The sequence below is a fragment of the Mus musculus genome, chromosome 1, assembly GCF_000001635.26.
Source record: "Mus musculus strain C57BL/6J chromosome 1, GRCm38.p6 C57BL/6J".
Lineage (NCBI taxonomy): Eukaryota > Metazoa > Chordata > Mammalia > Rodentia > Muridae > Mus > Mus musculus.
This window is the reverse complement of record NC_000067.6, coordinates 140,503,207-140,528,032: the sequence shown is the minus strand read 5'-3', so window position 1 is coordinate 140,528,032 and position 24,826 is coordinate 140,503,207. Positions and strand designations below refer to the sequence as shown.

At 35.4% G+C, this 24,826-nt stretch overlaps 1 protein-coding gene across 22 annotated transcripts in view; it reads right to left on the bottom strand.

The window, feature by feature from the left end:
• The window catches only part of Kcnt2 (potassium channel, subfamily T, member 2), a 368,389-nt gene that overhangs the window by 86,013 nt on the left and 257,550 nt on the right, over positions 1 to 24,826 (bottom strand). For 12 of the 22 annotated variants that reach the window (XR_001784498.1, XR_001784494.1, XR_001784492.1 and 9 more), the window contains 5 exons: positions 20,184 to 20,354; positions 18,420 to 18,649; positions 14,999 to 15,212; positions 9,062 to 9,167; positions 4,773 to 4,945 (listed from right to left, as the gene is read on the bottom strand). Coding sequence is in view for 18 of the 22 variants with exons in the window: in XM_011247999.2 (XP_011246301.1) it covers positions 4,773 to 4,945; positions 9,062 to 9,167; positions 14,999 to 15,212; positions 18,420 to 18,649; positions 20,184 to 20,354 (894 nt within the window). In the remaining 4 variants the exon portion in view is untranslated. The remainder of the gene's footprint in view (positions 1 to 4,772; positions 4,946 to 9,061; positions 9,168 to 14,998; positions 15,213 to 18,419; positions 18,650 to 20,183; positions 20,355 to 24,826) is intronic. The other 10 variants (XM_006529562.3, XM_006529572.3, XM_030253999.1 and 7 more) reach the window with 3 other exon arrangements.

The following is a 24,826-nucleotide window of genomic DNA, read 5'->3' as shown; positions in this document are numbered from 1 at the left end:
TGCTTAATAAATTAGTTATACATAATTGGTCAGTTTTCCTTCTCATTGGGAGACAGTGAATTGGCAGGCATAACTTTACATTGAGAAGCACTATTACTCTGAAAATAAACAGACACATGGAACATTCATTGAAAATATGTCCCTTGTCTCTTTTTAATGATATGTACTATGGAATGATTAATATAGAAAAAATTAGTAATAAAACACAATAAACTGTGTGTACTTTTTACCTGTCTAATAGAGAAGCCTATCTGTTCTATTAGAAGTCACATGAAAAAAAAAAGATGGTAAAAGCATCAAGGGATTTTTCTATAAACTTCCTAAAAAATTGATCATATGAAAATAAACAAAAAGTTACTATTTATGCACTATATATAAGACATGTTTTTACACATACTGAAATATTTTAGTTTTTTTAAGTCTAAGAGACAAAGCTAAGCATGTCAATGAAGTAAATGCATATCTAATAAATTTGTAGGCTAAAGCCAATCAAAACAGACAAAATGGCTAGTTATAAATGAAATAAAATGTTGAAAAAATACCAAGCATGCAATATTTTAAAATAGAAGTGAATAAGCTCATCTGTTAACTGCAGCTCTGAGTGTAGTGTCTAATAAGAACACAGACTGTGAATATAAAATCTTATACCTTCATAAATATCAAACAATACTGTACATATATTAAAATACTAAGTAGATCACCATTGCCAGAGAGTAAAATCATACATTCTGCAGATTTGCAAATTTCAACAGAACCCCTTCTGTTCAATTAAATTATTAAGCACAATATTTTTATTTCAACATCAAGGAAAGAATGTAATATACTTTTATGATCATAGTTAATTTCATCAGTATTTTGCAACTACATTTTAAGTAGTCTTTTTATCCTTTTAATTGTTTGATCAGGGTCAGGAGAGATGGCTCAGTAGCTAAGAGCATCTGATGCTCTAGCAGAGGTCCTAGTTGACTTCCAGCACTAGCAGGGCAGTTCCCAACTCTATGACTCAAGGACCAGGGAAGCCAACCCATTTTCCCCATGTATAGATACCACTCAGGCAAGTGTTGCACAGAGATTCATGAAGGCAAAACACCCAGATATGTATAACTTTTAAAAATGTAAAGAATTTAAATTTATTTGCAAGTGGCTAAAATCAATGTGTGTGTGTGTGTGTGTGTGTGTGTGTGTGTGTGTGTGTGTGTGTGTGTGTATGTGTGGTGTATGTGCATGTGTGCACCTGCAGTATGTATTCAAAACTTGGGTGTCTTACACACTAGGCAGGTACCATTCTCCTGAACTACATCTCCTGACTCTGTTTCTCAACCAGATTTTTGCATAAGAACTTTCAGTAATTTAAATAGTAACAATGTGAAAGTTGTTATAGGAGAAGAAAATCTAGCATTTTCAGGCTGTCACATATGCCAGATCTTATGCTAGTATGTTACATATATTATCTAAGTCTCCAAATAACTTGAATTTTCTTATTCTTTATAAATTAAAGAGAAAATGAGATGGGGCTACAAGAATAAAATAAAATGGTCCAGGCTGCTCTGGAGGTTAAGTTTAGATATCATCTCAATTCTGTATGAAACAAAACTGTCCATTACTATAATTTGTAAATAAGCTTAAGTGTTTAGGTACTGCATGAAAAGAGGTTGATTGATTTAATAAAAGATCAGTGTAAAAATTCATGGCATCAGCATGGCTCCGGCACTCCTTTGTCTATGTTTGGATAATATATAACAGCTTTGACTTCCAACTAAATTTTAGCTAGACGACCTTTAAGGTAGAGGCTATAATCAAAATATTGGAAATCATTCTAGCACCAAAAACAAAGGAGAGCAGATGGTAGAACCATCAGAACTGACAGTACTCTGAGGAACTATGGAAAGATCAGAGTGGCTCTAATGAGCCACAGGAAAGATGTTTTCAACGTGCCAGAGTTTCACTTGAGTACCACGAAATGTGCAAGTCTTTCTAGCTACAAACTTTCTGAATATCCTGCTGTGTGTTGAATGTATAAATTGGATTTGCATTTTGTTACTTCATTTTTACAACATTTCTTTTCTTATTATATGGAATTAATTTGTATTTTTATTAATTTATCTCAATAGGCACTCACTTAATATTCATTCCACCACTGCTCATTTAAACTCATTTGAGAGTTTGGTGAAACACTCAAAATTAAGCAATAATTACTGAAGTGTATAAGATTATGATTGTGAAAGTTCTTAGAATATGGAGCTGTTAAGGAGAAAAAAATCATCATTTCCTGCAAATTTGTAGAATATATTGCAGAATAAAAAGCAATTTTGGACCAGCAGGTGTTTCATTGTTTCAAAAGAGGGAGAAGGGACTGCAGAAAATTTCCAGGAGCATTATTTATTGAAGTTCAGTATATGAGTCTCCATTTCAACCAAGGAGCTGAAGCAAGCAAAAATGTTTGATGTTAACTTTGAGACATATACAAGAAGCTAAATGTTTTATATAATGTCCTTGTAATTTAGTAAATAAATTGAAATAATTATAATACTTGTAATATGATAATAAAATAATTGTGTTTATTTTGAGTATAAATAAAATTATACTCAGCAGGAATCACCAAACAACAGTATCATGCGGATATTTGTTATCCAAACTGTCAGCAATTTTTTCAAAGATGATGTCTTTTCAGTGAGTAAATATTGGAAATTAAGATAAGATAGTGACCTTTAAGACTAATTGCGAACAATATATATTGTTCAAAACCTATGAGTAGGGTAAGATCTTAGAGAGATCAAAAACCATGACCTTGCTGGTGCATAGCTGTCCCTCATCCTAGAATTGACAAGAGGAGTTTTGCCTGGATGTATTACGTTTTAGCTCTGCTTCATAACATTGATAATGAAAGTTTATACAAATGATTAAATTAAATGTAAGCATTATGATTGTTACTTCCTTGAGGGCATTTCTCTGTTGCCATGATTTTTATGCAACATGAATATATAAAATGTATAATAAAATTAAAATGTTAAGTATGATGAAATGGAGTGAATTTCAGCATTCACTACTATAATAAACCATGTGCAGGAAAAGAGCACTAACTTTTAAGTTAGTCTTTATGGTTTAATACATAGGATAGTACAGAATGCCTGCATGTTCCCGTACAGGGACATAGTGGCCTGTCAGTAATCCGGAGAAGGAGAGTTTGCAGATGTTGTGTGTGATGAATCACATTCAGAAATTAAGGCTACATAAAGAACCACAGGACTAGATAACCCTGATGAACAAAGTGATCTCCAGGAATCTGAAATATTAGTGACATTTTATTCAAAATGAAACAGAATGAGATGGCTTGGCTCGTGTTAGATATGCTAATGAGGTAAAAGACAAATGACTAAGATTATTTCACAAAACTGGAGACAGAAAATGAAAAGTATACCTCTGTTTCATAAGCAGAACACCAGTGCTAAATTTAGAGAAAATGAATATATTTATGAGGTGGTAGGGAAGAGCTATGAATCAGGACCCCAGACTTAATATTGAAATAATGTGAGAAAGAGGATAGATCAGTTGGTCTGGCCTGAAAATTGACAGACAGTCCTCTACACACAGTCCCACTTTGTCTGTTTTGGTTGTTTGGTTGGTTGTTTTGTTTTTTGTTTTTTGTTTTTGTTTTTGTTTTTGTTTTTCAAGACAGGGTTTCTCTGTATAGTCCTGGCTGCTGGTTGTCATGGAACTCACTCTGTGGACCAGGCTCGCCTGGAACACAGAAATCTCCCTGCCTCTGCCTCCCAAGTGCTGGGATTAAAGGTGTGCGCCATCACTACCCGGCCCACTTTTTTTTTTCTTTTAACGTTTTTACTTCTTTATTTTTGTGACAGGGAGCTTTAATTGAGTCAGTTTGATCTAGTCATTCTCAGTGAGGAAACTTTATGACAATCTGAACATGCTTATCTTAAATTCTGTTTCTAGTGTTGACCAACAGGCCCAAACTGAGCATTTGACTTCATTAACTGATTAACTGAAGTGTCTTTAGTACTAACTTAGTTACCCTGCAGAGAACCTCCAGAATTCAGAGTGTTGAAAAACCCTTGGAGGAGCTTGATAATCTCCCTATTTTTATAGACTTCCTACACCCTGGCTGTCACACTACTGAGGTTTGCTTTCATATGCTTTAATTTCTTCTAACACTGCACCCATGGCAACCAGTTTATTCACAATTATAGGGAGGGGCACTGTAACGTGAACATAATAAAATAGTTTGACCATTTCATTCAGAAAACATGTGCATTCATCTATAGGATTTTCAAATCACCCTAAAAAGTTCCAGACATACGCTTGTGATACAGCATAGCTTGTTTTCTGTTATGGTTATGAAAATTAACATAAGTAAAACACACAGTGACATTCCATGGTTTAACATATAAAAGCACATCAATAAATGCTTCTCTGATAATAAATGACTAAAGGACAAAGTTGTTCACTTTTGGCAGGTATCTTTAAAGCTTGTTAATTAAATTGTGAAAATTTAAAAAGATATTTCAGTGGCTTCTTTTCACTGATCCTGTGAGTAGATGACTATTTGCATATTAATTTAAAATAAAAGTTGCCAATGATATTTAACTAGAATTGATGAAACATGATCATAGCCAATAATGCTTAGCATTATAGCATAGATTCTATCTCCCAATGATTTGTGCACCATAATATATCTGATTGAAAACTATCAGTAAATTCAAGACAATATACAATTAAATTAAAAATTCTGTCTGTGTATCTTAAAATATACTTACGGGTTATCCAATAGCAGAACTATGGGATTTAATTCTTTCTTTGGTCTATAATATGCCCTGAGAGGTACAATAAAATTATATAGTCCATTTCCAGCTGTTTCAGCTGCAACTATAATTAGTTTATTTTTGAATCCATAGGCTTTTGCGTCCTCATAGTAGTTATGCTGGCAACTCTAGAGGAGAAAATTATACAAAGAAATGCCATTTTTATACACCATTAAAAATTGGTGAAAGAATGTAGGATATATGGTTATGTAAAATTTATCAACCTAATATTCTAACAAATTGGAACACAGTTGCATTTGTCTTTGCTCAGTTCTCCTACTTAATGTAGGAAAGAAAAGTGTGATCGATAATGTAAAGGAGTGAGAAGTACACAGGATGGTGCTGAGAATGGCCTGTGTCCACTGGTTGCTGTACAAGCTAAAAGTTGTTGCTGTATAGCCACACACCGTCTGTTTTGTTATAGCATAAATACGTGATTTCTGTTTCAAAAATATATTGATGTTATGATTTAAAAGCATCAGGGGTATACCCAGTCTAGTTACCTAGGGTGATATAATAAGAAAAAAAATTAAAAAAAAAGAATGGAGAAAATTAAAGAAAAGAAAACTGTGTTGTGTAGTGCAGACAAGGCTTATATAGTAAGAAGCAATACACAAGAAAGAAAGCATAACACTTGATCAGAACTCACCACAAAGTTGGGGTAAGAACAAAATTGTTGGGAAAAAAATGTTGCTATTCCTATGAAGTTAGACTCAGAGGAAATTAAACAACATTACTAAGTCAAGACAGCTTGCAAGCTCAATTATCTGCATGCCTAATGGCTACAGTGGTTCTTTTTCTTCACCATTATATGTCTCTACATGGACTGCTTTTTGTTTACCTGGGTTGATATTAGTTAGTTCTCTTTGTGTTAATTACTTATGAAGTACCTTTTTGCCATTATCCCTTAATAAAATTATTTTTTAAATGGCAAAATGAAGCACAATGTGAGGATAAAAACAATTAAGCCCTACAAAAACTACAGATTTTGCTGTTACTAGATTCAGAAAATAATATCAATTAAGTTTGAATAAAAAAGTAGAAGCAATTAAAGAATTAACAAAATTCTATTTAATATCCAAGGTAGTTGTTTAAACATTGGATATATATATATATATATATATATATATATATATATATATATATATATCCTCTCAAGTTGAGCATTGTAACCCAAAATTAATTCAGGGTTAAAGATATAAGTCAGTACTGAAGCACTTCACCAACTTATTTGAAACACCAAGCTCAATTTTCAATGCTGAAAAAAAGATAATTAAAACCACATATTTAATGCAGCTGAGAGAAGCAATTGCAGAACAGGGATGAAACTCTTATCTCAAATGCAAAACCCAGGCCAAAACTAAAGGCTAGGAGCTAAAATAGAAATCACAATCAGAAAGGAACCTTATTCAAATAACTACTGGTTGAGGATTTTGTAAAAATGACCAAGCCACAGGTATCAGAAAAGTCCGTGAATCGTAATCCTGAATAAACATAATTGCACAGTCATAGACCTTATTATGAAAGAAAGCATAGACCAGCCAAGAATATAGGATTTAATCAGCCATCAAGAAAGAGTGAATATCAATAATAATGATAGATATTTATGGTGACCAGAAGGACAGAGACATTTAGAAAATAATTACTGTGTAACTGGAAACCAAGAAAACTGTCTCCTTAGGATGAAAGTAAAGAGAGTCCAAGGGCAAATATAATGGGGAAGAAGTTGTCACATCCAAATTTCATTGGTAGAAATTCTAACAGCTGAAAATGAGGCAGTAGGGAAATAATCCAGAAAAGTAGAAGAAAAAGATCTAACGGAAGGGAGCAAGCAGTAAAGAATAGGGGCATAGGTCTTCATAGGATGCAGTAGGGAGAGTTTTAGTTCTGATATTCAGATGCTACAGCCATATAAAGCCCATATTTAAAAAAAAAAAGGGGGTGGGTTGGGGTAGGGTAAACAGACACTATTGCTGATGCCAAAAAGTACTTGCTAACAGGAGCCTGACATAGCTGCCTCCTGAAAGGCTCTGTCAGAGCCTGACCAATACAAATACAAATGCTTGCAGCCAACTATTGGACTGAGCACAGGAACCCCAAGGGAGGAGTTAGGGGAAGAACTGAAGGAGCTGAAGGAATTTGCAACCTTATAGAAAGCACAATAATATCAACCAACCTGAACCCCAGAGTTCTCAGATACTAAACCACCAACCAAAGAGTACACACAGAGGGACCCATGGCTCCAGCTGCATATGTAGCAGAGGACAGCCTTATCTGGCAACAATGGGAGGGAGGCCCTTGGTCCTGTAAAGGCTTGATGCTCCAGCTTATAGGAATGCCAGGGTGATGAGGTGGGTGGGTTGATGGGGGAGGACCCTCATAGAAGCAGGGGAAAAAGAGATAGGATATGGGGTTTGTGGAGGGGAAACGAGGAAGGGGGATAACATTTGAAATGTGAATAAAATAACCAACAATAAAAGCAGGGGGCACTAAGAAAAGGGCTGAAGAATACTGATGGGCTGAAGCTTAGAAAAATTAGAACTTCAACATCCATGAAATATCACAAGGTAAGAGAACTACTATGCTTATGAGCACACAGATGGGACACAGATAAGAAAATCCAAGGAGACAATATGAAAGTAGTGATGAGAAGCCTTGACCAGAAGAGTCAGCTGACAATGGGACAGAGTGCTGAGGTCATCCCAATTCATAGACTTCAGAGACACAATGGAGCCAACTGATTAAATGCTATCCCAAAATCCCAAAGAAAACATCCATTTTCAAAGCAGATCCTTTCATACCAGCCTAATATTTCCGGTACAACTAATAATCTCTTATATAGCCATGAAGCAATAAAACTGCCTCATTTTCCTGTATTAATGTAGCAAAAGGTTGTTAGTAACCTTCTTTAAAAAGTCTTGGACTGTCCCTTTTCGCTGAGAGCTGAGCCGTACAGTAAGAATTAGGTTATATACTTGGGGGTAATTCAGTTCTACTGTCTTGGTTTCCTGATAGTCTTCCCACACTTTATAACTGTATGTTTAAGAAAAGAATTGAGTACATTAGAAAGGGGCGCTAAAATGGTATGCTAAGAACAAGCTTGAAGGAAAACATCAAAAGTACTCTAAGTGAAAAAGAAATTGTACCCGTAGAAGGGGTCAATACAGATGAACAACATTGAAACTTTACATCTGTGAATTTAGCAAAGCTGACCAGAAAACTCAAATGCTTCAAAAATCAAAGAAAAAAAAAAAAGACAACAAAGAGTAAGGAAGGCCTTCAAAAATAGAATTCCTGATGCCAATGAAATGGCATGGGATAATTAAAAGGAACAGAATGATTCACAGGCCAACTTCAGGTAGATAAAGTTTGGAGCTTACAAGCATTCTATCTTCTTTAAGTGCAGAAGCAGACCGTATTTGTAACAAAGAAAAGAGTAAGAACACTAAGGAAATGAGTGGAAACCCAGCTCAAAAATCAAACGCCCTGAGTTAAATGTAAGAACATAACTCTTATAAGAACACTACAGAAGTCATAGCATTAAAATTATATTCATTTTACAGATAAGTGAAGAACTTTATTTGTGATTTTCTCAAGTTGCACAGGCTGTGAAAGGGTGCAGGTGTTATAATTTTAAAGCCAAATAAACAGTAAAAGAAATTCCCTGTTTATGATGCAAAAGGCCCAGAAACTTCTGTAGGGTGTGTGTCATTTCACTTCAACCTGTTCCTCATTCCTCCGGAGTAAAAAATATCAAAGGAAAAAAGGCAAAAAAAATGTGCACATTCTCAGAGTGTTTTGCTTTGAGCTGATTCTTTAAGGCATTCAGGAAGGAAGAGAAAACTACATAAAAAAATGTGAGAAGGAGAAAGGTGAGCTTCAGCCTAGTCATAAATGCATGTAAATACCTTTGGTCAAGAGATTGTTTATTAAAGCATAGACTTGATAAGTGAGCAAACACAAATGCTGATTAACTAATAACCAAAGGTGGTTTAAGAGTCTTGTGCCTGTCGTCCCTTTTAAAAACCTAACTGACTGGTTAACATAACTGGATAATTAAATAGAAGTATAAAGCTTTTATGTGATTTTTCAGTGAGACAAAAAGTAAAACTGACCACTTTCTATAATAAAGTTTATATGCTAATATATTTTAATCAAATACTATAAAGTTATTTAATTATGTGCAATAGCTTATGCTATAAATGTATTAATTGAAAAACATAAAACCCACAGAAACACATTACCTTGTCTAATCTTAAGCAGCAAAATGGCACTTTTTCTTGAAGTAGGTGACAAAAAGTAGGTGAACTTCCTATGTATGGGGAATAAGGTGGGTAGCCTTTGGCATACCTGTAAAGCAAGATGAGATTGTTACCCTGCAGTAGTCATGGGAGCTAGGATGCACAGATTTGAACTAAATCTACAGCATGTTTAAGTTATAATTAGTGAGTCTAGGCTTCTATCATGTTATGAAAATCACAGAGTTTAAAAAGGAGAGGCAGATTATGATGAAATATGACAGATTGCAATGTATTATGACCTGCATTTTTAAGTGCTAATAAAAAAATGTTTCCTGTCATGTGAAAATTATATGAGCTTTCAGTTCTGCATGCATGAACTCAGCACCCCTGTAACACAGGTATTCACACTCATGTTTAATTGAGTAATGGGCCCTATGTGTTTGATTCAGAGAGAAATGTGAATAACTACAAATATGTTGTAGCTGTTTCTTTTTAGAAAACATTTTACAATCCTCACCCTTGGATATATAAACATGTACCCATAGTAAGGAATAATATCATACCTTGCAAAGTATATTTAAAGCAGACTGTATTAAGATTGGCTGTGTTATTATTCATTAGCCAGGCACACATAACTAAAGGGAAGCAATTATTTTTTTTTTTTTCATTTTTTTTTATTAGGTATTTAGCTCATTTACATTTCCAATGCTATACCAAAAGTCCCCCTTACCCACCCACCCCCACTCCCCTACCCACCCACTCCCCCCCTTTGGCCCTGGCGTTCCCCTGTACCGGGGCACACAAAGTCTGCGTGTCCAATGGGCCTCTCTTTCCAGTGATGGCCGACTAGGCCATCTTTTGATACATATGCAGCTAGAGTCAAGAGCTCAGGGGTACTGGTTAGTTCATAATGTTGTTCCACCTATAGGGTTGAAGATCCCTTTAGCTCCTTGGGTACTTTCTCTAGCTCCTCCATTGGGAGCCCTGTGATCCATCCATTAGCTGACTGTGAGCATCCACTTCTGTGTTTGCTAGGCCCCGGCATAGTCTCACAAGAGACAGCTACATCTGGGTCCTTTCAGTAAAATCTTGCTAGTGTATGCAATGGTGTCAGCATTTGGAAGCTGATTATGGGGTGGATCCCTGGATATGGCAGTCTCTACATGGTCCATCCTTTCATCTCAGCTCCATACTTTGTTTCTGTAACTCCTTCCATGGGTGTTTTGTTCCCACTTCTAAGGAGGGGCATAGTGTCCACACTTCAGTCTTCATTTTTCTTGAGTTTCATGTGTTTAGGAAATTGTATCTTATATCATGGGTATCCTAGGTTTTGGGCTAGTATCCACTTATCAGTGAGTACATATTGTGTGAGTTCCTTTGTGATTGTGTTACCTCACTCAGGATGATGCTCTCCAGGTCCATCCATTTGGCTAGGAATTTCATAAATTCATTCTTTTTAATAGCTGAGTAGTACTCCATTGTGTAGATGTACCACATTTTCTGTATCCATTCCTCTGTTGAGGGGCATCTGGGTTCTTTCCAGTTTCTGGCTATTATAAATAAGGCTGCTATGAACATAGTGGAGCATGTGTCCTTCTTACCAGTTGGGGCTTCTTCTGGATATATGCCCAGGAGAGGTATTGCTGGATCCTCCGGTAGTACTATGTCCAATTTTCTGAGGAACCGCCAGACTGATTTCCAGAGTGGTTGTACAAGCCTGCAATCCCACCAACAATGGAGGAGTGTTCCTCTTTCTCCACATCCTCGCCAGCATCTGCTGTCACCTGAATTTTTGATCTTAGCCATTCTCACTGGTGTGAGGTGGAATCTCAGGGTTGTTTTGATTTGCATTTCCCTGATGATTAAGGATGTTGAACATTTTTTCAGGTGCTTCTCTGCCATTCGGTATTCCTCAGGTGAGAATTCTTTGTTCAGTTCTGAGCCCCATTTTTTAAGGGGGTTATTTGATTTTCTGAGGTCCACCTTCTTGAGTTCTTTATATATGTTGGATATTAGTCCCCTATCTGATTTAGGATAGGTAAAGATCCTTTCCCAGTCTGTTGGTGGTCTTTTTGTCTTATAGACAGTGTCTTTTGCCTTGCAGAAACTTTGGAGTTTCATTAGGTCCCATTTGTCAATTCTCGATCTTACAGCACAAGCCATTGCTGTTCTGTTCAGGAATTTTTCCCCTGTGCCCATATCTTCAAGGCTTTTCCCCACTTTCTCCTCTATAAGTTTCAGTGTCTCTGGTTTTATGTGAAGTTCCTTGATCCACTTAGATTTGACCTTAGTACAAGGAGATAAGTATGGATCGATTCGCATTCTTCTACATGATAACAACCAGTTGTGCCAGCACCAATTGTTGAAAATGCTGTCTTTCTTCCACTGGATGGTTTTGGCTCCCTTGTCGAAGATCAAGTGACCGTAGGTGTGTGGGTTCATTTCTGGGTCTTCAATTCTATTCCATTGGTCCACTTGTCTGTCTCTATACCAGTACCATGCAGTTTTTATCACAATTGCTCTGTAGTAAAGCTTTAGGTCAGGCATGGTGATTCCACCAGAGGTTCTTTTATCCTTGAGAAGAGTTTTTGCTATCCTCGGTTTTTTGTTATTCCAGATGAATTTGCAAATTGCTCCTTCTAATTCGTTGAAGAATTGAGTTGGAATTTTAATGGGGATTGCATTGAATCTGTAGATTGCTTTTGGCAAGATAGCCATTTTTACAATTTTGGTCCTGCCAATCCATGAGCATGGGAGATCTTTCCATCTTCTGAGATCTTCTTTAATTTCTTTCTTCAGGGACTTGAAGTTTTTATCATACAGATCTTTCACTTCCTTCGTTAGAGTCACGCCGAGATATTTTATATTATTTGTGGCTATTGAGAAGGGTGTTGTTTCCCTAATTTCTTTCTCAGCCTGTTTATTCTTTGTGTAGAGAAAGGCCATTGACTTGTTTGAGTTAATTTTATATCCAGCTACTTCACCGAAGCTGTTTATCAGGTTTAGGAGTTCTCTGTTGGAATTTTTAGGGTCACTTATATATACTATCATATCATCTGCAAAAAGTGATATTTTGACTTCCTCTTTTCCAATTTGTATCCCCTTGATCTCCTTTTGTTGTCGAATTGCTCTGGCTAATACTTCAAGTACTATGTTGAAAAGGTAGGGAGAAAGTGGGCAGCCTTGTCTAGTCCCTGATTTTAGTGGGATTGCTTCCAGCTTCTCTCCATTTACTTTGATGTTGGCTACTGGTTTGCTGTAGATTGCTTTTATCATGTTTAGGTATTGGCCTTGAATTCCTGATCTTTCCAGAACTTTTATCATGAATGGGTGTTGGATCTTGTCAAATGCTTTTTCTGCATCTAACGAGATGATCATGTGGTTTTTGTCTTTGAGTTTGTTTATATAATGGATTACATTGATGGATTTTCGTATATTAAACCATCCCTGCATCCCTGGAATAAAACCTACTTGGTCAGGATGGATGATTGCTTTAATGTGTTCTTGGATTCGGTTAGCGAGAATTTTATTAAGGATTTTTGCATCGATGTTCATAAGAGAAATTGGTCTGAAGTTCTCTATCTTTGTTGGATCTTTCTGTGGTTTAGGTATCAGAGTAATAGTGGCTTCATAAAATGAGTTGGGTAGAATACCTTCTACTTCTATCTTGTGAAAAAGTTTGTGCAGAACTGGAGTTAGATCTTCTTTGAAGGTCTGATAGAACTCTGCACTAAACCCGTCTGGTCCTGGGCTTTTTTTGGCTGGGAGACTATTAATAACTGCTTCTATTTCTTTAGGGGATATGGGACTGTTTAGAAGGTCAACTTGATCCTGATTCAACTTTGGTACCTGGTATCTGTCCAGAAATTTGTCCATTTCGTCCAGGTTTTCCAGTTTTGTTGAGTATAGCCTTTTGTAGAAGGATCTGATTGTGTTTTGGATTTCTTCAGGATCTGTTGTTATGTCTCCCTTTTCATTTCTGATTTTGTTAATTAGGATTTTGTCCCTGTGCCCTTTAGTGAGTCTAGCTAAGGGTTTATCTATCTTGTTGATTTTCTCAAAGAACCAACTCCTCGTTTGGTTAATTCTTTGAATAGTTCTTCTTGTTTCCACTTGGTTGATTTCACCCCTGAGTTTGATTATTTCCTGCCGTCTACTCCTCTTGGGTGAATTTGCTTCCTTTTTTTCTAGAGCTTTTAGATGTGTTGTCAAGCTGCTAGTATGTGCTCTCTCCCGTTTTTTCTTGAAGGCACTCATAGCTATGAGTTTCCCTCTTAGAAATGCTTTCATTGTGTCCCAAAGGTTTGGGTACGTTGTGGGCAATTATTTTAATTAGTAAAAAACAGGGTTTTCCCCAAAATTGTTCTTAAAATATTATCAAAGAAATTTAATTTGTTTACTGACTTTTGAAAACAGCCACCTGCACATTTTGGCTACACTAGATTGGAACATGGAACTTCTAAAAGGCAGAAGCTTAAATGTTAATTAGTAAATAAAAGGAAATTACTGAAAGCAATATTTTCTCATCCAAAACAGAAGCTCTTGAGTTTTGGTAACTTTTCCCAAGAAACCATGAAGTTAAGGCCTTGTTGAAACTATTTTTTAGATACTATTGTTTGGGAAGTTGAATTAAGAACATTTTATAAATTTAGATGCTGACAACCATTACTGTTACCCTAATATGACTTTTATTTCCCTACTAAAATTTCCTTCTACCTCTCTATGTTTTAGAAATCTAAAAACAGAATTTTGTTCACACTTCAGAACATCATTTCCTACAGGGATGGTTGCCTGCAGGGAAGGTTGTCTAGTCTGCTGGTGTTCCCATTTTGTATTCTATAGATATATTTGCATATTTGGACCACAAAATTCTTCGAGACAAGATTTTATCTACAAGTATGTTGATATTTTCTGAAACAAAATAAAAATTATGGATGAATTTAAAGTGACTTTTCTGTTTCGATGACAGCTCAATTCCAGTTTAACAGAACATTAAATGAGCGGTATTACAGGATATGATCAGTGATGATCGTGGTTAGTCTCAGGAACAGCACTTATAAAGCCTAATGCCACCAGTCACTCAGCTGAACACATCATAGGGACAGTCATTTTCCCTCATTTCAATTAAGTTTTATATAATGCAATGGTGTGGCAATCACACATGGTTCATAAATAAATTATAGTAAGATTGTCCATTTGCAAATAAGTATTATAAGATGCAACTGGAATGGCAAAGAAATCATTGAGATAACAAGATCAGTACTGAAGGCTACTGTACTCTTGGTTTTTCTATAGCAATCCATGGACCCATTTACATGCAAACATTTACAGTAGACCTAAATACAATGGCTGCTAAGAGGTAGGGGCTGTAAGAGAATGGAAGCTTAGTAAAGGGAGAATAGGTCTTTGATTTGTAAATTCAAACTATTGCTAGCTTCCAAATTAAAGGGGATGGTAAAGGCAGAAATGAGAAAACACTTTATGGAGAAGGCTAAATATTTCATTGGATAAACTCTTGAATTTTATGATGGTTAATCCTGCTGGTCAACTTGAAAAGCTTAGAATCACTTAGAAAACATATCTCTAGGTAAGAGTCCTTTCATATAAGACTAACTGATAAGGGAAGAACCACCATGAGTTTTGGCAGGATCATCTCAGGGGTTCAGATATTAGACAGCAAAAAGAAGAAACTCAGTTGGGTACCGCCATCCCACCCCATCTCTGCCTTCTAACTGAGTGCCCAATGTGGCCCAGTCATTTCCTGCTTTATTATTAATGAACAGATCTTGACTTTGAGAGGGAGTGAGAAGGGTACATGGGAGTAGTTGCAGAGTGAAGTGGGAATGGAATTGATGCAAATACTGTATTCATGTAAGATATTTTCAAAAATTTAAAATGAAAAAAATATAAGCAAAATACAACCTGGTAAAACAAACCTACTCTAAATTTGAAGATGTTTCTTCATCTGGTGTAGTTTCATCTTCGGACTGGTCACTTAGGAGATCGCATGTTTGAATTGATGATGTATCTGCCACCTCTAAAACAGGAGCAATGCTAGGTCTTCTTAATTCTTTGCCTCCCTCTGAAGGAAGAGCCAGGGTGGGGCCACTTGTTGCTCTGCAGCTTGTGTCTTGCAAGTCTATAGCCACAGTACCTAACACAATAAAACATGAGAATCTATTAGCACATTTTTACTACCTGTGACATAATGACCATTTGATGGTGAAAACTAATCTCATTATCAAGCATGCATTTATGCATGTGTGTGTGTGTGTGTGTGTGTGTGTAATCTCTCTCAAGCTCTCAAGGTAATTTGGTTATTTTTTCCATAAGCATTTCACTGGATAAATGTATATCAAATTTATATGTGAGATTAGTCAGGCTCAGTCAGCCACAGTGCCACATACATTTAATTCTAGCATTCAGAAGGCAGATGCAGGTTGATCTGTGTGAGTTCAAGGGGAGTCTGATCTACCAGGTAGGTTTCAAGCCAGGCAAAGCTACCCAAGGAGACCCTGCATCAACAATTATTTGTTATAGATGCAGTTTCTTGTGATGAGAGCTTGGATTCGATTGTGAATATGTAAGAGGCAGTGAGGTTTTTAAAAGGTTTGGTCTCCAGGAAATTCCTTATATGAGGACCAGGGATCAGTCATTCCAATATATGAATAAAGATGATGATGATTACTAGATATCACATTATATGACAACTCTGTCTCACTGAGAAAAGAAGAAGGTTTTCTAGAACTAACGAAAGAAAATCTTAAGCAAATAGATAGAGTTAAATTTTATAAAATTGATTTATTGATGCAAAAGAAATTTATCACAGATGCTATAATCTTAAAGTTGTAGATCTGAGTGTACATCTAACACATTAACCCTATAGATGATCATGCAGTACCCTAGTACTTCAGAACAAAAAGAAAATAGGGCATGTTAAGATTCTTTTCAAGTCTTATCAAAAGCAAAATGAGATTATTTTCATCTTACAAATGTGTCTCTTCATGTAAAGTTGTCCCAACATTGAGTGTTAAACCCTTTCTCACTTTCAAAGAATGATTATATAATCTTCTTGTCAATGTATCTGACTGAACATTACTTCCAAACACATAGTTGTTTTCTTTTCTAACACAGACCACACAGAGAGAACCATGCCTGTATGGAGGCTCCATTTGCTCTGTTGTCAGTCAGACTGCCAATACTGATATATGCCAGGATCTCACATAGGTATGAGGAATTTATAATCTAGCAGAAAGATCTGAAGAAACAGTTAAAGCTACCGGAACAAGACTTTCCTTTCAATATATTTTCCTCTTACAAATGCTTGGTCCTTTCTGAGATTGTTCTCTCTGCCATAAATAAGTAACCTCTGCTTAGAGGGTTTTGTTGTTGTTGTTGTTTGGTTGGTTGGTTGTTTTTTTTTTTTCACTGACCATTTTTTCTAATCTTCTGTTGAAGTACTTATTTTTGGATAACAGGTCTTCAGAATATAGGATCTACTGTACTTTATTAGTTCAATTGTTCATCAGCACTATTCTATTTTTTGTGTGTGAATCTCATAATAATTGTAATAGTTTGATAAAGCCTCCATAACAATGTGGAGCACATTAGATGCCATAACAGCAGAGACCAATTTCTCACAATCAGGAAGGATAAAATTTCAGAATGAAGTCTTTACATTGTTGTCATTTTTTCAGAAAGTGGTGAGAAATAGATCTGTTTTCATTTCTAGTTTAATGACTGCCATCCCTTCAATTCCCTTTTTTCATAAGTTTCCAGAATATGAGTCTATGTTGTATTTCTTCTTCCTGACAGTTCACTGCTAGCCATAATGGCCCATTTTAATTTCTTTATAAAAATAAAATTCCCAAATAAAGGTATATACTATGACACTGGAAGGGGTTTGGTTTCACTGTATGAGTTTGGGATGACAGTCACAAAGTTTACCTAACACTATTATTGCCTCACTGGGGTTTTCAAGATAAAGATCAATATGTTTCCTACAACTGAATCTCTGACTTCCATGAGATCACAAAGGTGTGTCTGTCTCCTTTTTCTGGACTTTTCTATTCTCTTTTTCTTTGTTGTGTATGTGTGTACAAGTGTGTGAAGATGTCTGTATATTTTTTGTGTGTGTACAGGTATACAGTGTATGTGGGGGACACCTAACAAGTATAAAAATATATGTGGAGTCCAGAAATAAGTGTAAAGTCCAGATATAAAATGCATGTTCCTCAGGAGTCATCTCTCTTGCTTTTCGGGACAGGCTCTGTGAGTTGCTGAGGGTTAACAGCATTGGTGAGCTGTCTAGACAACATCTATGCAGATTGTCTCTGGCACTTCAGCACTGGGATTAAATGCGTATGCTGTCATGTTCAGCCTTGTCATGTAGATTCTTGAGAACAAACTCAAGTCCTCATGTTTGAATAATCTGTGTGTCCACTTATCTATCTCACAGCCCCTCGGCTATTTACTTTCACTTAGATGTTGTTACAAGTACTAGCAATGCTCATTGCATTTATTCTGCATCTTTAATCCATGAATGGCACTATTGCGACTTTCTGTAACCATTTTTAACCACAGCATGGATTGGAACCACTGAACACTGTGTTCAGTTACATGACTACAGGCTGAGGTAAAGATAGCCATGAAGGGCACGATATTTGAAGCCACATCAAAAGCCAACCGTTTTGAGGAACTTACGGAGGTGTGAAATCATGAAGGTCAATAGCATATGCTGGTTATGTATGGAACAGTGTATAAATAGCAGCCTCTGATTGGGGGTGGCTGGGAAATGAAGCTAAGGGTAGTAAGGTTAAATATAGTTCAAGTAAGAAATCCAAAACAGGTGAAAAGAGGGATCTCACTGAGTAAGTAAAGCCAATGAAATTCCATAAAGAGAATGGCATGCATTCCTTGTGACAAGAAATCATATACACTTATAGGTTTGTAGGTAGTTTAATGGGAAATTTTTTAATAATTTCATTATATTATATTATCTTGCTCTGTATGTTAGTGTCATAAATGTAAAGTCCATGATGGGCATACAGAGAAATGAGTGAGTTTTGAAAAAAATTTCAAAGCCCACTGGAAATAGTACCAATTCATCATTGAACAGATAACCAACAAGAAAAATATACAAGGCAAGCGCTTATAATCAGAATCATATTTACTGAGTACATTTTGGTAATCTATTTTTAATAAATGATTTAGAAATTTTGTTCAGTATTACCTAATCATACATAGTTTATAATATTCACAAATAAGTTTTGAAGTTGACTATGACTTTTTAGGAAAATAGATGTGCATTTATAATCTTAGAAAAACACACTAAAGGTAATTCCAATGAGTTTGTACTGACCCATGCTGGCAATGATGCTGTGGACAGGCAATCTGGAAGGCCCATGATAAAATGACCTTGACACATTACTTTTTCTCTGTTGGTCTTGATTCTTAAATGCTGAATTTTCTTCTTTGGTAATATTAATATAAAAACATATGTCTGAAGCATTCATAATGTATCGAGGACCTGGATTCAGCAAAATGTTTTTATTATCCTCCCTCCTAACACCAACCAAGCAGACACCAAACCTTAATTTAAAAGAAGAATATAAGAGTTTAAGAATTACAACTTGGAAAAGTCCTTAGCTTTTTGTTCTTTTAAAAGCTAATATTTGTAAGAAAATTAGCCAACTCTAATTAAACAGAACAAAATAAGAACATCAAATAATAGAACTAGGGAGCCCAAGAGGGTCCTAACATTTAATAATCTCACTTTGAAAGGAAAAAGAATAAATTCAATTGGTTTTAAGCATTATGATATATATAAATGAAAAAAATAAAACAATATAGGTTCTATAAAGGCTTGATAGATGCCCCAGTGTAAGGAAATCAAGGGCAGGGAGCGGGAAGTGGGCAGGTGGGTGGAAGAACACCCTCATAGAAGCAGGGGAAGGAGGAATGGAATAGGAGGTTTACATGAGGGGGGAACCATGTAAGGGGGTAACACTTGAAATGTAAATAAATGTAAAATTAAATAACTAAATAAAAACAATATACAAGATTAGCTTGTCATAAGTAGATGTAACATTGCTTTATAATTCTTAAGATAACTAATGATATCAAAGCTATGAACAATATGTCTTACCTTGCTTAAAATATTTACAAGTGATTGGCAAAAGGGAGACTCTTATGAAATGTCATGTGAAAAGAGTGATGTCTCTGAATTGCCTTGCTTACCACTTCTACCGCCTTTCATGTATTCAAGAAAGAAACATTTCAAATGTTCCTCAATGATCATACATGATCAATAGGAGAACTTTAAAACTTTGAGTGTAATAGTGTATCAAAATATTTATTACAGATCTTTGGTAATGTTCTAACTTTCAAAATTCATCTTAATACAAAACAGAATAAGTCAAGTTTCAAAATATATGTAGTAGTAAAATACGTATAAATGTTATTATCATAGAGTGTTAAATTTGAGTACATTATATATTAAATAGAATATATTAACATAAGGCATCCATATAGGTTTCATTAATATACTTTAGTATAGCTGAATTTTGATATATTTTTAATTCCTTAAGTTATCAATTTAGTACAAAAGGGAAAGTAAAGTGTCTAATGTCCATTTCTCTATTTTTTGGAGAGTTATGTGTTGTTTTAGAAATGAAGTGGAAAGTCAGCAAGATTAGCCTTGTCCACATAGGGAGTTTGAGGACACCCTGAGTTACATGTGATTATGATTCAAAAGACCAAACGGGGAAATGTTTTTTTTTCTCTTCCCTCTTTTGTTGAACTATTTTTCAAGTGTTTCTGTTATTTTAAACATAAATAAAACTAAATATCACTTTAAATTTAATTTATGAAACAAGCACATTATTGAATGGCTATAAATTCTTAGGATAGGTGATGTGAGTATCTAAGATATGGTAGAGTAGATTTCCTAATGTATTTTCCTCCTGGTTTAAATAACTTACAGAAATGACAAAGACTATAGTTTATAATAGGACAAAAATTATGCTTAAAAAGTCTAAACGTATGAGCGCTAATTTGGAAAGCAGTTTAACTGTTCTGATTGGTTGGTTGATGAGTGAATTCTTCACTGGAAACAGAAACATACTTTTTGTGGGCATGAAAAGAAGCATAGGTAAAACTCTTCCCTTCATATTCAGCAAAAAATGTACTTTCTTCCAAAACGATGTGATAGACTTCGTTTCCTGAGCACCTCCCGTAAGTCTTCTGCCACTGTTCAGGTGACTGCTGCCCTTCTCTGCAACACAAGCACACACACATACAGGCAAAGGAAAACACAATGAATGGGGGCTAATGATAGTAGTGACCAGCCAGCCAATCCACAAGGCCAAAAAGCAGTAGACACAATTCAAGGAGGTAGCCTTATGGGGCTTTGAGCTCAGAAGGATGGTATTACATAGAAGTCCCAACACTAAATTAAATTCAGCATCATATAAAATATGGAGCTTTGATGAATAGTGGGTTGCAAGAAAGTGGGAGTTTTACAAGGCCCAATGTTAGAAGTATTTACTCTGACCATGGCTTTACAAGCTCACATTTCATGTCCTCTCTGTGGAAATACCATAGTCATGTCCAGTTAGACAAACTTTATGTTAACTTTTGTCCATTTTATAACCAATGCTCCCCTCAAGCTGTGTATTCTTTAAAAATTATTCACTCTGTATAAGGGGACAAGGAATAGATTTGATATTTATACCATTTCACAATGCATGTGATGATTTTATTCATATGGTAGCATTTTACACAAGGCCTTTGGGGATAATTAAGCCTTAAGAGTAAACTATAGAATATATTAGAGTGACGTCATCAGTTCTGAAGAACTAGCCAGATTTTTCTACTAATAATATAGCCCAGCGTCAGAAATCAACAACTCAGACATTCCTCTCCAGCACCTGACATACCATAACCTGGATTGTAGAATTCAAATCTACTGAAATGTGAAAACTAAAGTTTTCTTGTGTATGAACTACTTATTCTTCCATGTGAAAACAACTGAAAGTTTATTAAGCTGGTATACAAAAGAGATGCTAAAAGTTCTTACAGAAAGAAGGCATGTACATTAAGAAAACATGTGGTTTCCTTAGCTTTATAATGTTCTTCCTAATCTTGTGGCTTTAGAAATTTACTTCCCATGAAAATCATAATATAATGTCTATATCTAATTTCTCCATTTACTTCATTATATCTGTTTACAATTTCAGATTAAATATTATTGATTCTAGCAGCAAAATCATCACAAATTGAATGGAATGTGTATATATATATATATATATATACATATATATATATATGTATGCATGTATATATATATATATGTATATATAACATATATATACATATATATTAATGTTATCTCATTGTAATCTCTATAAGGTAACTTCTTAAAGAAACTAAATTATGAACTTGTCATATAGAGTTTTCAAAATCCATTTTAAAGTCAGACTATGCCCTAAAGAATTACTAAAGTCATTAATTCATCAATATTTTCAAAATGACAATTAGCCGAAACCACATACATGTCCCCAAAGTAGAGCTTCCCTCCTTCTTTAGTCCATCATGAGTTTCTTAAAGAATCAGACTCAGATTCTAGAATTTACTACCAGATTTGAATTTCGATTCTGCAAATTTCAGTGAGTGATTTGACTTTCTATTTATTTGAGTTTATCCCTTCGGTGACAAACAGCACTAATGTTATTGTATTAGCTAAAATGATGTAAACTAAATAAATCACCAGGATGTTTAAAAACCAAAAAAAACCAACCAAACAAACAAACAAACAAACAAAAATGTTTGCTGCTTTTTTTCTTGTTGTTGTTGTTGTTCTAACAACTTTGTTTCTTCCATTTTTTATAGTTATTCTCAACATATCTGCAACATATTCTCAACATATCTGTACACTAGTAATAGTCCTTTAAAAATCTGTACTCTTTAATGTTAGTGTATTTCTTTACAAATATTGTGAAAAGGGGAGTATTTGACTAGTGGTGAATGAATGTATTACTTCTAACTAGTACTTCCTAAACATCATGGTCTGAATCTCAACGGTTTTTCAACATAGTCATATTTGGAACATGTCTCTGACTTATGGGACTATTTTAAAGCCTGTGGAAATTTGAGGCTGTAAAGCCTGGCAGGCAAACATGGGTTGTCAAGTATGGGCCTTTGAAGGTCAAATGTAGCTTTCCCAGCTTACTGATCCACCAATGTGTTAAAAAGCCTCTGTGTCATGCTACCATTGCACAGATGAACTGCTCTGTGGAAGGTCTGAAATCTCTCTGAAACCCTGTATCAAAATAAGTCTTCTTGCCCTGTAAGTTGTTTCTCTCAGATACTGTGTCACTGAGGAAAATGAAAGTAAGTATATTAAGACTGAAGACTCTGTGGAGAGTAGTCCCCTTTGGCCAACACAAATAAAATCATCCCGCATACCAAAGAACAATGGAGTAACATGGTATTTGGCAAAGATAAAAGTCTATGAAGAAGATCCAGCAATGGTCGAGAGCATGGTGGCAACAGATCAAGACTCCTTTGAGATACAGGTTGATCATAGGGTCAGAGAGTTGTTATGCAGTTTTACTTAAACTCCTTGAAGAAAATCCTCAATCTGATTTAGAAGCCGGAATGGGAACACAGTGCAGTGCTGAGAAGGAGGGAAAAGTGATGGGCAGAGTGCAGACCAGCTCCAAAATCTTTCCACGGTTATGTGCCTCTCCCCTTGCTACTGTACACTCTTACTTCACCTCTCAGGAATTATCATCTCATTGGAATCCCCTCTCTTCATGACTTTCTAAAAGCTTCTAAGAAGTAACCAAGAACATTGACTTTTTACTAATTATAAAGATGTAAAAAAATTCTCAATGAAACTCAGGTCATTTGTTTGAAAGCAGATGTGGCTCCTTTCACAACTATGTTCACGGCAGCTTTATTCATTACATCCAGAAAATGGAATCAACCTAGATGTCCCTCAACAGAAGAATGGATAAAGAAAGTATGGTACATTTACAGCATGGAGTATTACTCAGCTATTACAAACAATGGCATCATAAAATTTGCAGAGACATCAGAAGAACACAGGCACAGAATCAACTGACCAGGCCTCATGAGGCTTGCAGAGACCAGGGAGCCTACAGGAGTCTGACCAAGGTCCTCTGCATACACATTATAGATGAATCACTTGGTCTTCTTGTGGGAATCTTAACAGGAATAACAGAAGTGGGTGTAGGAGTATCCCTGACTCTTTTCCCTACTTTTGGGAACTTTTTCATCCCATTGGGTTGCCTTGTCCAGCCTTGATATGATGGCATGTGCCTGTTCTTATTGTAACTTGTTATGCTGTGTTTGGTGGATGTTCCTGGGAGGCCTGGTATTTTCTGTGTAGAGGTAGAGGATTTGGCAGAGAAGAGAGGTAGGGCAGTTAGTAGAAGTAGGGGAGGGAGTAGAAACCGTGGTCCAGATGTAATACATGATAAATAAATAAATAAATAAATAAGGCAGATGTGAAAATTTCATCAAATAATGATAGCAACATATGGTCTCACAAAAGAATGATTTTGTGCAGAGAAAATAGTTTTTAGATTCAATATTATGGTAATTAACAAAATGATGAGTGTAGTCAGATACTACTAAGTATAAACATGAATGTTTAGTCTTTGAGTAGAAACATAAAGAGAAAAGATATGTCAGTTTTATGAAGGATAATTTCAATATAAATAAGATTGCCAGGAATGCCATATGGAGAGGCCAGGGACTGAAGCAAATCTGAGCAAGAGATTAGCTGCTGCTGACTAAAAGAAAGTCATAAAAGATAGCAACAACAGCAGCAGCAGCAGGCATTTTCCCAAAACACAAGACTGCTTAGTATGTCTAAACAGGAGCAAAGAAGCAAATTTGTCTGAACTGAAGGAGAAGGAGAAGAAATCAGAGATAGTTGACCAAGGAACATGCTCTTATAGAAACATACCCATCAACAGTTGTGACATTTACTTGGAATAACTTAGCAGCCACTGAGATTTTAAATATGTGCAAAAATATGCACTTACATTTTATAAAAATTCCTTTTGTTGTTGTGTTAAGAATAGCTTGAAGAAAAGCAAGGATAATGGAGGTTATTTTCTGGGGCCAACTAGTAATGATGATTACCACCAAAGACTCTCTTGAGCTCATCAACTTGTTTGCACTTTTCTCCATGAATGGTGAAAGTTTTAAACTAGTTCTAACTAACCTTTGTCTCAACTGCTAGCCTGGAAATATTTACTATGTTGTAATAAAGATGAAGAAGCATGTAAAGTTTTTCAGTGCATAGAATAATGGAAAATATGGAAATTGGGGGTTGCCATGATACGGTCATTATACATAGTATACATAATTAAATTGTAATAGTATTACAATCTAATTGCATTAAATGGGTACAACCATCCTGTCAGTGTTTAAAGATTTAAAAGTTAAATTCCAAAGCTTTAAATCATTTTTTCTAATAATCTTATAAAGATTCTATGGGGTTGAAATTTGTGATCACTATTGCCTTTCAGAGGTTCATGTTTTCTTCTCTCTACTGTAGCCAAGACTAGTCTTTAATTTTGTCTGATCAATATCCTGTGCATCACACCTAAGGATTCATAATGATACTCCATTTTCCTCCTAAGGATCCTCCTTATTGAGCTTCAGCTCATTATTAGTTATTTATATTTGTAGTAGTAAATTTACTTCTGGTTTCACAGAACTAAAATGGAA